The sequence below is a fragment of the Xiphias gladius genome, chromosome 9 (assembly GCF_016859285.1).
Source record: "Xiphias gladius isolate SHS-SW01 ecotype Sanya breed wild chromosome 9, ASM1685928v1, whole genome shotgun sequence".
Taxonomy (NCBI): domain Eukaryota; kingdom Metazoa; phylum Chordata; class Actinopteri; order Istiophoriformes; family Xiphiidae; genus Xiphias; species Xiphias gladius.
The window spans coordinates 13,858,689-13,872,146 of record NC_053408.1 but is presented as its reverse complement, the minus strand read 5'-3'; the positions used below and the strand labels follow the sequence as shown (position 1 = coordinate 13,872,146).

General features: G+C 40.5%; 1 protein-coding gene across 3 annotated transcripts in view; it reads left to right on the top strand.

Moving 5' to 3' along the window:
* The first annotated feature begins 692 nt into the window (after positions 1-692).
* The window catches only part of rab11fip3 (RAB11 family interacting protein 3 (class II)), a 29,615-nt gene continuing 16,849 nt past the window's right edge, over positions 693-13,458 (top strand). Inside the window, exons 1-4 of one of the 3 annotated variants that reach the window (XM_040134953.1) lie at positions 693-2,622; positions 2,743-3,323; positions 9,844-9,937; positions 13,300-13,376. In XM_040134953.1, coding sequence (XP_039990887.1) covers positions 1,668-2,622; positions 2,743-3,323; positions 9,844-9,937; positions 13,300-13,376 — 1,707 coding nt within the window. In that variant the 5' untranslated portion in view covers positions 693-1,667. Of the gene's footprint in view, positions 3,324-9,843; positions 9,938-13,299; positions 13,377-13,458 lie in introns of all 3 variants that reach the window. The other 2 variants (XM_040134955.1, XM_040134952.1) reach the window with 2 other exon arrangements.

The following is a 13,458-nucleotide window of genomic DNA, read 5'->3' as shown; positions in this document are numbered from 1 at the left end:
AGACATCCCAATCCCCTTTTAGTTGAGAGCTCCTGACCCTGAACTTTGACCTCCGTGTGAAGAGGCGATCACGCTGTCTTCAAATACTGTCATCTCTCTGACATATGAGGGCACGGGAATTTTTCTGTCGATTTTGTCGCCACGAGTTTTGTACGTAAACACAGATCATAAGGTCCCAGCTGGTAGCTGCTACAAAACCAATGATACTGCGGGGTATTTTGTACGCTTGCGTGAAACGTCAGTGGTGTGTATGCGGCTGGAGGAGGAGGAGGCGGAGGAGGAGGCGGAGGATGGGGCACTGCTGATGCTGATGCGAGAGCTTTCGGTGTCTGTGATCAACATCGGTGGACTGAATGCAACATGATGGAGCTTTTTGGTCTAATTTATTGCCCTCTTCGTTTCACTGTGGGTTTCGACGTGAGCCGCTGAGACAGATGTGTTGTTTTTTTTTAGACGAGAATAATAGAGGAATTGGAGGTTTCGTCTCGTCACTGGTCTGGCCTGTCTTGTGACTGACACAGGTGGATTGCCGCTGGAAAACTGCATCGAAATGAAGACATAATATTGGACTATCACAGAGGCGACAGTTTTCCTAATTACTTCTTAAACGGTGGAATATAAAACAAAACACTTGGTTAAATTTCACAGAGAGGGGTGGGAGGGGGGGTGAACCGTTTGGCGTGTTAGCTAGCTAACAGGCTAATTTCGCTAGCAAGTCACTTAGTAGCTTCCCTGGCCAATGGCACGAAAGAAGTGGGATGCTCGGAGGAGGAGTTAACGTTAGTTGCTAGCATAAATTCATTTGAGGCAAGACAGTCGGCGATATTTTTAGTAAACCGCCTTGCAATGACAGAGTTAACGTTAACGTTACAGCTCGAGGTTATTTCATGTTCGAGTAACGCTGGTCACATCGTTTCCTCGCCACACTCGCTGCCCCTCGGCAAATTAGCTTGCGATGGATAAGACTGGATAATCGGCTAAGAAAGCTAATGTTGACAAACACTGGTGACTTTACGCCTTGATTTTGTTTTGTTTCAAACTGTCTCGTTGGCAGAGGTGCTGCCAGTTGTGTTTGTCAGTTCAGCGCCGAGGCTTTATTTCGGTGGCTTGCCAGCTTTCAGGCCGAAGTGAAGCATGTTGATGTTGGATGTGCTGAAGCTGGAACATTTGGCAACAGCCAGGACTGGATCTGCCATGACAGAGAGGGACATAGTGAGTCAAAACACATTTACATCAGTACTATATTTGGTAAGGCTAAGAAATTAATATTTCTTACCTAAACTTAAAACCCACATTTTTGAGTTTAGGTAACCTTGTTGTCGAGATGTGGAAGGCAACCCCCGGAGTTAAAACAATAAATACAATTTGTTAATCAGTTGCCTGATTGACATTGTCTCTAAGCCAACCTACCCCGTTGCAATTAATACGACTAATTACCTTTATGCAGTTATTTACAAAATTGCATTACCTACCAGCATTTTTTTTTTAAATGTCAGAGCTAGACAATGCTTGTAGGAGTCCCACACAGTTATTTCGAGATTCCACCGAAAATGTGTAGTGCCATTTAAAATCATGGCAATAAAATTGAAGAACTGGATCTTGACGACAGCAGTGAGATAGGACGTCACCAGCTTTCACAAGTTTGCAAAGGGGAGCAGCCAATATAAATGGAACCAACAGTTCTGTCTGGCCCTTTGGGGCACACACAGTGGAAATCAGACCAGCCATTTCCTCTCGGATTTCACACACTGGATTCAGACAATGAAGGTGTGCTCTGTCAAAACAAGAGTGGCCAGACAGGTTTGGATTTCAGAGACGGTGACCAGGATCAAACATGCCAACAAAGTGAAGAAGAAAAGGTTTGCCAGGAAAAGCAGGTAGAGTTGGACAACCTCATAAATATCTCTGATTTTTCTTGTGGAGAATTGCCGGTTGAGGCTGATCAGTCCACAATTTCCAAAGCCTCTCTCCATAGTACTAATTTACAGGAATTGTCTTACACAGAAAAAACTGAGGGACCTGATGAAATCAGTGACTGTACTTTGTCATGGCTTTTTCCTCCCAACCTCACTGATGTGGTTGGGGAAAACTCTGCCTGTGAAGAACTGAATCTGACACAGGAGGCCCCTCTTGAGGGCTCAAATCCTCCCAGTAGTCAGGCTGAGCTAATAAGCCTCAGTGTACCTGTCTCTCCGTCAAAGATTTCTGCAAGGAATTCTGAGACCAACACAGGGGATCCATTTTTGTTGGTAGATCTCCTCTCAAATGAGCCCCCTTGTTTCCCCCCAGAGTCATCAGGTGAGTTCAACCCTCAGGGTGTCAGCGAGGAGCTGGTACACCTGTCACAAGAGAAGCAGGCGGGTCTCCCTCCCTCACAGAGCAGGGAGACTTTGTCACCTGAAACCGGAGACAAAGGTTTATTCCCTGATCAAGTGACTGATCTGCCTGTAACCAGTAGCACTACCTTGCAAAGTTTGTCCGAGACCTGCTTCTCACAAAACCACATCAGCACGCCACTGGAGTGTTTCAAAGAATCTGTGCCTTTGTTGGATTTAGAGGTTCCAGATTGTGATGGCAGTCTGAGCCTGTGCCCAGCCAGTCCTGCCTCTGTTATCTGCACAGGTACGCCATTACATTTATCAACAGAGGAGTCAGAGGTGGAACATGAAGGAGCTGCTGTAATCAGAAATCTGACTTCAGAGCAACAAGGTGAGAATGACTCATTTGCTCTGGGTTTTTCAGCTGAACCTTCATCACTGACAGTGCCTCTGGCTGAAGATGCCTTCATCCAGGGTGATCATACCAGTGAGATGTACTCTGTGGAGAACATGTCCAAGGATTTGATGGAAGACAAAATTTGTTCGAAGGTCAAAAATCAGGGGAAAGAGGCAATGGCTTTGGATCTGTGCTTGCCTGCTGATGAGATCCATGACGAGGAAACTTTGGACTTGAAATCACAGGAGGGTGTAGAGAGTGGAAGTGTTCCCAATCCAACAACTGAACAGAGGGAAGAGGAGAGTGTGATAGACAATAACCAGCTCGAGGAATCAGATTGTCATGAAGTAGGTTCTTTTAATTTTTCAGTTCAGGACTTGAACACTTCTTCTCCTGAGGCTGGATGGACTAGTGAGCAAACTGTGGAGACAATTTCCCTTTCTAAGATGGTGGTAGATGACTCACTGCCAATGGTTTCAGCTGTGAATACGAGGGAGGAGGATGTCTCCCCGTTAAAAGCTGTATTCGATGCTTTAGACCAAGATGGAGATGGCTTTGTTCGGATTGAGGAGTTTATGGAGTTTGCTGCTGCCTATGGGGCTGATCAGGTGAGATCCCTTGTTTTTCTGTTGATTTCCCTCTTGAGCAGGTAGCTACTGGGTAATGCATGCTGAGTGAAGTTCTGTGTAAAACCATATAAAGCTCCATATACGTAAATGATTTATTATTGATTTTCTGATGAACCTCAGAGAGCTTCCTGCAAAGACTCTGCTTTATTCAATCAATTGAATTTCCACTGGCTGATGTCACTTTGCAGTATTTCAAGTTTTTTAGGATCCAAATCTACTTGAAACTCAGTGTTGTCGGAAGTAAAATCAGTAAATTAGCCTTTTAAATGTTTTTATGAACTGCACCAGGTTTATGTTGCTCTGATATAGAATGAAGGAGAGATGACATGATCCCTTCTTGGGTGCTGGTGTGGTTCCCACAAAGCAGCTCTCAACACTCAGTGTAATAGATTTGGCTAATACCGCTGCATATTGTTAAAACCAAGCCTGGATTAGTTTGTCTTCCATATTTGGTGAGTGTTCAAGAGCAAGGATTTGGATTATCATCGAGATAAATCGGTCAAGCATATTGGCTGTAATGAATTGTGTCAGGCCTGGAACTCCTCCATATGTCAGATGACAAACACTCATCTTCTCATTTGCATATCCTGTGGTTTGGGGATAATCTCTTGTGAAATGGCTGTGTCTCACTCCACCCATGACCCTCAGCCATTTGTTGTGTCTCACCAGACCTTTAACTTTATTTTGTAAGGTAAGATTTTAGTTAGTTGCAAGTCGAGAGACAAAGAACAATTCCTAATAATTTGAAACCTACTACACTTAAAACGTGGTGTGGCAGGTTTAGGTGTTGGTCTCATCTTCAACCGAAAGTTCATTCAAAGTATAAACGCTTGACACAGATCTCACACGTTTCAAAGTAAAAATGAACTGGGTTTCTTTTCCTGTCAGACATGCCCGTTTCTGTGCCTGTACAACTGTTTATAAGAATTAGACTGAGCTTCAGCAAGTGATCACACCATTTGCACAGTAAAAGGATGGATGGAAATGATTATGTAAACTTACTCTTAACAGAAATAAGCTGTCAAGTGTGCCCCAGTGTGCATGTATCATATCTTTTTCAACTCATAATTACTCTTTTTGTTTAATAATAATATTAATCTTGTGACTTACGGTGTCTAAAATCCGTTTTAAAATACATCCCTTCTAGCTTTTAAATTTTGGTATGAGGCAGATTGAGGCAACATCATGAATTTAGAAAATCTCATCCAACTTAATTTAAACAAATTTTCATGAACTTTGAACATGGGGGAGCATGGGTACTTTTTGGTACTCCACACACAGTGTGGTGCTGGCTCACTAATGCTTTTTAATCCCTTCTCTCCCAGTTCAAAGCGCCTCTATTGCCCCTGATCTGTCCCGTGTCTAGCCGTAGATATCTGTGGCTCCCCAGGCAGGGAATTGTGAAGGATTAAGAGTAAAATGTATTTTCCTGAGTCAGAGGGACTTCATGGTTTGGGTGCTGTCCACCAACTGCCCATGACCTTGTTTTGACGGCCAGAGCGGGGCTTTTGTCATGTTAGTCTAATGTAAATCGATCCCACCTGTTGTTTGGCTAGGCAGCGCTAAAGGTGATACATTAACATGACCCTTTGATTTTATTTCAAAGTGGTGGTCTGTTTAACTGTTATCCCATACTGTTTGGTTTCTGGCGGACTTATCCTCCCAACTATCAAAATTTCAGCAGTTTTCTTTGGGTCTAAGAATCTTGAAGGTTTCCTTGGACCGCTGACCAGGTTCTGCATATTGATTACTTTTTCGTCTTTCTTGGTGTTTAGTTATCAGATATCTGGATTCTAAGAGCTGCAGGAGCTAATGTGCATCCTTGCAGGAAAGTCCCCTCTGATTTCTGTCCTTTCGTGATCAGAGACAGACAGACAGACAGACAGGCTCTGGCACGTTTGCCTTTTTCATTTACATTAAGTAAGCAGGCAGTAGACAGACTTATCTTCAGAATTTGTGGAATGTTATATAATGATTGTAACCTTTCAGTGTATTTGGCATCCATCAGCTGAACTCAAGGATCAGCGGGAAGTCCGGACTTATCTAACAAGGCCCACACATACACGCACACACACATTATGATTGTTTCTTTGAGGTAGCAAATGGTTCTCTCGTCCCATATCAGTTTGGAATACATGTGAATGTGCTTTTCATATTTGAATGAGTCTATACCCTGATATGTACTTGTGTGTCAGTCATCTGAAGATAAGTGGTTTGAATAACCTCCACGCCTGAGCATCTCCGATATGTGAAATTTTTACTGTGGACCATGGTGGTAACACGAGTATTTTAGAGAGTAGTTGAGAAAACCACAGAGCAATAAGTTATACGGATTTAAAAGGACATCCATAAATTACACTAATAAAAAAATATAAAGGCTAAATTGCCAGTAGGGATATCGGACGAGTGGAGTTGGGGTTAAGGGCTAAGGTCAAGATGTAATAAGGAGGTTTATTAGTTGAGTGCGATAAACAATATATGGTTTTGTTATTAATTTTTAGTGTCTACAAGCTTCACAGATCATCTTATTTTCCTTGTGGTGTACTCTCGCTGCCAAGCCTTTGTACAACAGGCATTCCTCTTTAAGATTTTGTGTTTGTATTTATATTATATTATTGAGTGCCAGGAGCAGGCCTTGCATGTGAGTTCTCCTGTACCTCTTTGCAAATGTCCCAGCTACCTGTCAGAGATGGCAGGAAAGTATTCATGAGGTATTTGCATGCATGTTGAGCTGGTGCTTGTATGCTAAGCATGCAAATGTTTGCTCCAGAATTATTCCAGGATATGATAGTGACTATGTGCATACACACACATAATGCATTGTGTGCAGTTTGAATACGAGCATCATATCATTTAGAAACTCAAAGCAGAAGAGAAAACTCAATTTACGTATTTTATGGTAACTGTCAAATTTATTTCAAAGAGCAAACATATTGCTTTGTTGCAGAAACAAGACACATCCTCTTAAATCACATGTTCTCCTCTGAAGTCCCACCACTTGCTCTTTCATTATCGTAATTTACAAGTGCTGACGCTACCACTTTTATGGGTGAAACATATTTCTCAAACAATTATGAAACAGGTTTACTATTTGAAGGTTGATTTGTAACCTATACTGTAGATGTCAGTGTCTGAAATCATTGTCATGAAACCATCTTATTTAATGTAGTTTAGTGATATTTCTTAACACTTTGAACAGTTAATGCTGACCCGCTGTTATTCGAGCAGGTACTACTCTTTAAGACGTTTTGATGAATAACAAGAAGTTGCTCTCAAAAGCGAAATGCCCTGAACGCATGCACCAAAACTGGGAAATTCGTTAATGAAAAGATCTTTCTAACTATCTCTGGTTTTGACCCTGATTCACAAAAGCCATTCTGAACTACATTGTGGTCGAGTTTCCCTTGTCAGTCGACACTCCCAACCCTACTTTAGCCAGCCTCCCACCCCTCACCCGCTGCTTTTTTGTTCTGCCCCTCTAATCCACAATGGAATGTCCCATGCCCTGAAAAGTCCCCTCTCTTGAGTTCACTTTCATGGGCATGTGTTTTAATGTTTTATATGCAAAGATCATTCTGCCTTGTTTTTCTGTGCTCTTTTGCCAACCCACTTGGCTTATGATCATGGTTATCAGAGTTTTGTTTTAGGAACTATTGTGAAATTCCCTCCAGGAAGGACTCACCAAGGGTATTCTTCTCCATGGGGTTATGCACAACAGTGGTCTGTGTGGAGGCGGTCAGGCGTGCCCCGGCACTGATTAGACACAAATAGAGGAAACAGAAAAACCACAGTGCCTTCACTGCTCCGCTAAGCAGTGGAACTGACAAGAGTTGCATTTGAGTTTTGTTTTTACCTCAACGTTACCGCTGTCTCGCAGGACTGTGCTTGTTGGGTATAACCATGCTTTTTTTTTTTTTTTTTTTTTTTTTTAAATTGATGATAATACTGTAAATTACATTTTCAAAAAGAGAGACAAATAAAAATAAGTAAGTAAATTCATTTCAAATTGACTGGGTTAGCTTGCCTAAACTATATGCAAGTAAACTCTGTAATGGCATGTTGCAAGACCCATGCGAGGAAACAGTAGAAGCAGTCAGTAGGTGAAATATAGTAGTTGTGTGTGTGTGTGTATAGAGTACACACTAACAATCAAAGCAAGGATGAGTACATGAATTAAGAATCTGTGATCAAACAAAGTACTTCCAACAACATTAAATTAAGTAAAAGCAAAACAGAATATGCAAGTGTTGAGTAATTTACTAAAATGGGGACAGTTTGCCAGTTGAACAGCTGTGGAGATGTTTTTCCAGGGTCCTGGGGCCAAAAAACGACTGAACTGAAATCAAAGTCACCTTTAGTTTTTAGGTTAGACCTAGGAATAGCCAACAGGCTCTGCTCACAAGACCTGAGGGGCCTGGCACTGCTGCACAGACTTAAAACTCATATATAGGCCATGGATAGCTTCCACAGTGTAGTAGATTTACACTGCTCTGGTTGCTTCGGCTGTGAAAGTCTTTATAGGAGGTTTATTGTATTGCCAGTTTTTTACTGCAGAACCAATAACTAATACCAATTCACTGCCTACTACAGTGGTTCTCAGACTTTTTCCGGCATGCCCCCCTTCAGAAGCAAAAAAAAGTCCCGCCCCCCCGGCATTATAACAGTTAAGTTAAAAATGTCATCAGGAACACAAACACTGAGTTAATTCCCCAGTCTCACCTCAGTTTTCTCACCTCAGTCAGCAGAGGTGTTTCTGAATCGCTGCATGGAACAAAATTATTTCCCCTGAACTGTGACGCTCCACCATGAAACAGAAAACTTAAAAGCTGTATTTAAACACCTTACACACAGATTTCTTTTAACAAGTTCAATCTTTGAAAGACCCTTCAGCCTACAGTACATGGAAAATACACTGCATGGAGCGGTTTTACCATAGCGGCAATGGAAGTTGGATGTACCCTCCACATGCTAAACTTAACATTGCAGTGTTAACCACCATTCAGTGAGATCAGCCACTCCCTTCCTTTAGCTAAATACAGCTGTATTTAATTCACCAAACCCAAGTCATAAGCCACATGGGTTGTTGGAGTTAGTTTAGTAGGAGTTTCAGCCCTCTCAGCCCCCTGAGTCAGAGCTCAGCGTTGCTAAGCAGATCAGCCTGTTTTTATGTGTAACCGATATAAAAAAAGTTTAGAACAGAGAGGCCCCACACAGAATGAAAGTCTCAATAATATTCAACTCACCTTTATTCATATAGCACTTTACACAAGACAGTTGATCCAAAGTGCTTTATAGCACACACAAAGGAAAACCACAACAAAGGAAGGGAAGAAACAACAGAGGAGAAGAAAAATTGATGACCATCTTCACACCATGTGTTTACTTTCTCAAGGAATAAGTGAGCAGAAACCTCACCTGGCATACCCTCAGGCTCCCTACTAGCTAATTTTGTCAGTGATACGTTCCTGAAATTATCCTATTATTATGGGTTAGTTTAATTTTGTGATGGACGACATTGTACTTAGTCAATTATTTGTGTAAATACATTTTGATTGCTCGGCATCAACGATAATTCCGTAGATTCAGGCACATATCTAGTTCCCAGGTTAGTTCATATGAGCCAACTTACTAGATAAGCATTAACTGGTGCATTGTGCCAAGGAATTCATACAGGTGAAGGCTCTCTCAGTACAGATCAGATTAAATATAATTTCACATACACTAGGAGTTAATTTTCATTCTAAAAAAAATGTTGATCCAAGGCGCACTGTTGTTTTTATTCATTCTGAGGTCCTGTGGTTACTGAAGCACACATTCTCTTGTTGCCAGGTTACTGACTGTAGAAATATACAGTATGTAAGTGCACTTACGTAACCCATTTAACACTTGAGTGCAGCACTTTTTCTGTGCAGAAAAGGCTTCACATTATGAATCTAAATGAATTTTAATGTGTGTGTGTTTAGAGAGAGATTTTTTTCTGATATTTGGGTAACAGAATATCTCACTAACATTACTTTCTTCTTTTTTCATATAGTGTAAAGACACTTGCACACTTTAAAATGCTTGTAAACTCACTATTGCCCTGAATCCCATAAAGTCAGAAACACTTGACATCTGCAAGTGTCAGAAGTGAGGTCAGAAGTGTTTAATTGGTGACATTTTGCTCCTGTAATCAAAATATCCTTGAAGTTCACGTAATTCTGCAGTTGAACTGTCATGTGAATGAAGTGACCACAAGAATTAGTTCTTAGTAGTTTTATCTAGCTTATGTTCAGGTAAAGTATTGCTTTGACCTTCTGCCTGTGGTATTTTTCTCCACTGAAGTCAGTATGCAAACATTGCAGCTCAGTCATTTGCCCCATTGTGTGGAAAACTTCCCCTTACATCATTTATGACATCACCGCAGCAGTCCAAATGATAGTGTTATGGTAGAAGGATTTTTTTTTTGTATTGCCATGATGAAATTAGATTTGAATTTTGTGTTACTTGTATCTTTCAGGTGAAGGATCTGACCAAGTTTTTGGATCCCAGTGGCCTGGGAGTGATCAGCTTTGAAGACTTCCACCGTGGAATCTCTGCTATTAGCAATGGAGGTGAGTCATCAGATACACTTATTTAAAACCATGTGTGTGTTCACAGCTGTTAAAATGTTGTATTTTTCTAGACCTGGTATGTCGCTTGTAGTAAGTAAACCTCCTCAATTGTTTTTCCTGACCACATGTCACCTTTTTCTGGACTCAGTCAGCCTGTTGTCTAAGACTTTGGAGATTTCAAATTTAACCATATGTGAAACCTACCTATTAAAAATATTGGGACATAATATGTCTGTATATGTAAGTACGGAGGTTGTTATGTACATACGTAGAATTCCATTTGTAAAAACATACAGTCTCTTCTATTTCTTCCTATTTTATATTGGCTAAACTGCCGTTAACCTAATTCTGCTTTAAAGAGTGACTCAGCAGTAGATTCTTGCACCTACATTTATTCTCCAGCATCTGGTCCCCTCTTTGCATTCCCCATGGTGCCAAATATTGTTGTCAACACAGTATGTTCCCATCCACTGTTCAGCTTAGGTTAGGGATTTTGAAAGTAAAGGAATAAGACTGACCCAAATTCTTTATAACTGGACTCAATATGCTGTTAATCTTTCTTTAAGCATTTTGGTTCCCTCCTGTTCTACTTCATAAGCATTAAAAACTGCTGTAAACTGTGAGGACTCATATACTGTAGTTCCTTCTTTAAGTTGTCCTGTCTTGACAGTTATGTCACCAGGTTTCTCAGGCCTAACCTCATCTGATGAAATCCAAATCTTGAATTGACTTTAAATTTGAACAATTTTCCATGGTCACAACAGTTAGGGGAGGGTACAGGATGGATAGGTAGGTTACAGAACACGTTGTTTGTGTTGACATACTGTACAGGCTGTGGTGATGTCACCGCAGTAGTGTGCTGTTTGCCTCAATCCACGCAGCATATTGATTTGTGGAAGTCTTTCCCAAGGCTTTCTGGGTTGTACAGCTCTGGTTACTCGGACCATTAATAAATCATACACTGGAAAGCATGCAATTCACAGACACATGGGCTGATTGGCGAGGTGTCAGAGCAGGAGTGGCAGAGAGTCCTATTCACCTAAATTATTTAGGCCCTGTCCTCCTCTATTTTCTTTTTCTCTCCTTCTGGTCACTAGTTAGAATGCTGTGTTGTCAGATTGATATACCACATATGTACTGGCATATACAGACCAGTTTGTCAAACAAGCTGTGCTTTTATAAGCTTCTATATATACTGTATAATTATGGCTATTTCATAGCATAGACAATCTGAAATAATTGGCTTCACAGAAAGTAAATGAAAGTCTTCACTGCACTCCACCTTCATTGTATTTGTTTCATTTCGGCACTATTTGTTAGTGAAACGTAGGGCTGTAGTCTCGATTGGTTGGTCAATATGCTCTCGTCTGACCAAATTCTTAGTGGATGGAAGAGCGCCAGTGTTAGTTTCATAAGGCGAGAAGCGCTATATCAATAGCCTTCTAGGGTTAATCCATTATTTTCCACGGAAGGGACAGGCTACCTGTGAAAACTGGCATATTTCAATGTGTTAGGGTTAATCCATTATTTTCCACGGAAGGGACAGGCTACCTGTGAAAACTGGCATATTTCAATGTGTTATGCTGCAAACAGTAGCTTTTTATACTTATTTATAATTTTTTTAGGCTAATAAGTACTGATTCAGTTAATCTAGAGATAACGTAAAGTTTTCTTTTTTTTCCCTGCGACCAATCGATTGGTTGAAGAGTAGGTATGATTTCAGTCGACCAAGATTTTCTTTGGTTGACTATAGCCCTCGTGGAAAGGCTACCTTTTAATAAAGACAGGCCTTCCAGCTATGGAAATGCCTTGTCCCCTGTAGTGGGTCTGGCATGTCTGGAACAAAAAAGTTGGTCTAGAAAATAGCTGCCCCATTTGGCACAGACTCATTTCACTTAAATGGCCTACAATGTGTACGAGTCTTTAAAGAGCAACAGATTAAATAAGACCAAGGCAAACAAAAACCCTTGGGTCAACTGGCAGCTTTAGAGAACACTGTTCGTGTTCTGTTCTCTCAGAAGCAGAGAGTGCTATTGACATCTCTGTTCACTAGATACAGGAGCTGTAGTGGCTGATGGGACTCCATCTTGTTGGTCTGTCTCAGGTTACACTTTGCTTGTCTGCAGGTGCTTTCAATAGAGGCCTGTATTGACACACAAATTGGATACTGGTCGCTTCTTGTCCTTTTTTTATTGTTTTACTTTGCCTATACTCTTCTAAGGTTACATGCTATAGCCCTTGAAATGAGGAGTGTAAAAGTTACATAATGTTTATTGTCACATCATGCTTGGCTTGCAGATTGTAAATATGCCGGAGTAGCGCAGCTAGAACACAGTCTCGAATGTGCTGATTGCATACTTGAGTAAACACTATTGAGGCAGACATATCAGTTTGTCCAACATAGATATTTACAGTCAGTGTTATTGGTGGAGTCACATTTATTTGTTTGCAAAATAGGAAAAATTATAAACTTTGCTTAAAAAATATGACAGCATACTTCTATTGTTTTTTTTGTTTTGTTTTGTTTTGTTTTTTTTTTAAATGAAAATGCAGTTCCAAAAATGCTTTTCTTCTCCTTATCTAGACCAGATTTGAATTTGAAATTAAATAATCCAGTTTACATTTTGAGGGTAGCAAATGTTTAAATTAATATATAAAACATTAAATGATTATTAAATTAGATCATACCTGTATCAGGCATATGACGTTATTCTGAGACTATATACACAGGCGTAACAGGCACCAGTTTTTATTAGGAGAAATACCAGGGGACTGGTATTTAGTCATCTTAGTCACATCATAGATCTTCTCTGAGCTTGGCAGACATTTAAATGAACATTCTAAGAAAAATATAGTTTACCATGAATTAAATTATATCCAAGATTGTTGTTTAATTACCATTTACTGTATTTCAGGAAAAAAATGCTCAAAGGCTCCTGAAAAGTTAATTGCCTATTGTGTACTTGTTGACACACAAATGCATATTTGATGATGAAAAATGCATACGAATTTTCAAGCATGCATTTTTAATTATTGGCTTTTTATTATCAGTTAAATGGTGCATAAGTAAGTGAAAAAACTAAACTCTGTAGGAATTTGCCTGCACAGATGAATTAGGAAAATTCCATAAGAACTATCATGATACTGTATAAAGCATTTACTTTAATCAGTTTCCCCATTGACTTCTGTTGTCTCATATGCTTGCTGTCAAACCTTCTTTCTGCATCATGGCTGTTTGTTTGTTCATGGACATTGGTGCTATACACACACCAGTCTTCTGTTTGTTGAGCCTCTGTTGCTGTTTGGCTTAATGTGTTTATTCTAAAGACATTAAACCTGTCTTCTTCCTCTCATATCTACAGGTCCAGAGCCACAACTCTACAATGTAAGCTACAGTCCTGGGGATGGAGCTGTGGGCTGTCCAGAAGAATACGATGAGGTGAGGTGCACAAGAGGCTTACCCTCTCTCTAGTTGTGTATGAGGTCCAGTTGTTGTGCCTTCAGTTCCCACTGGTTCACTC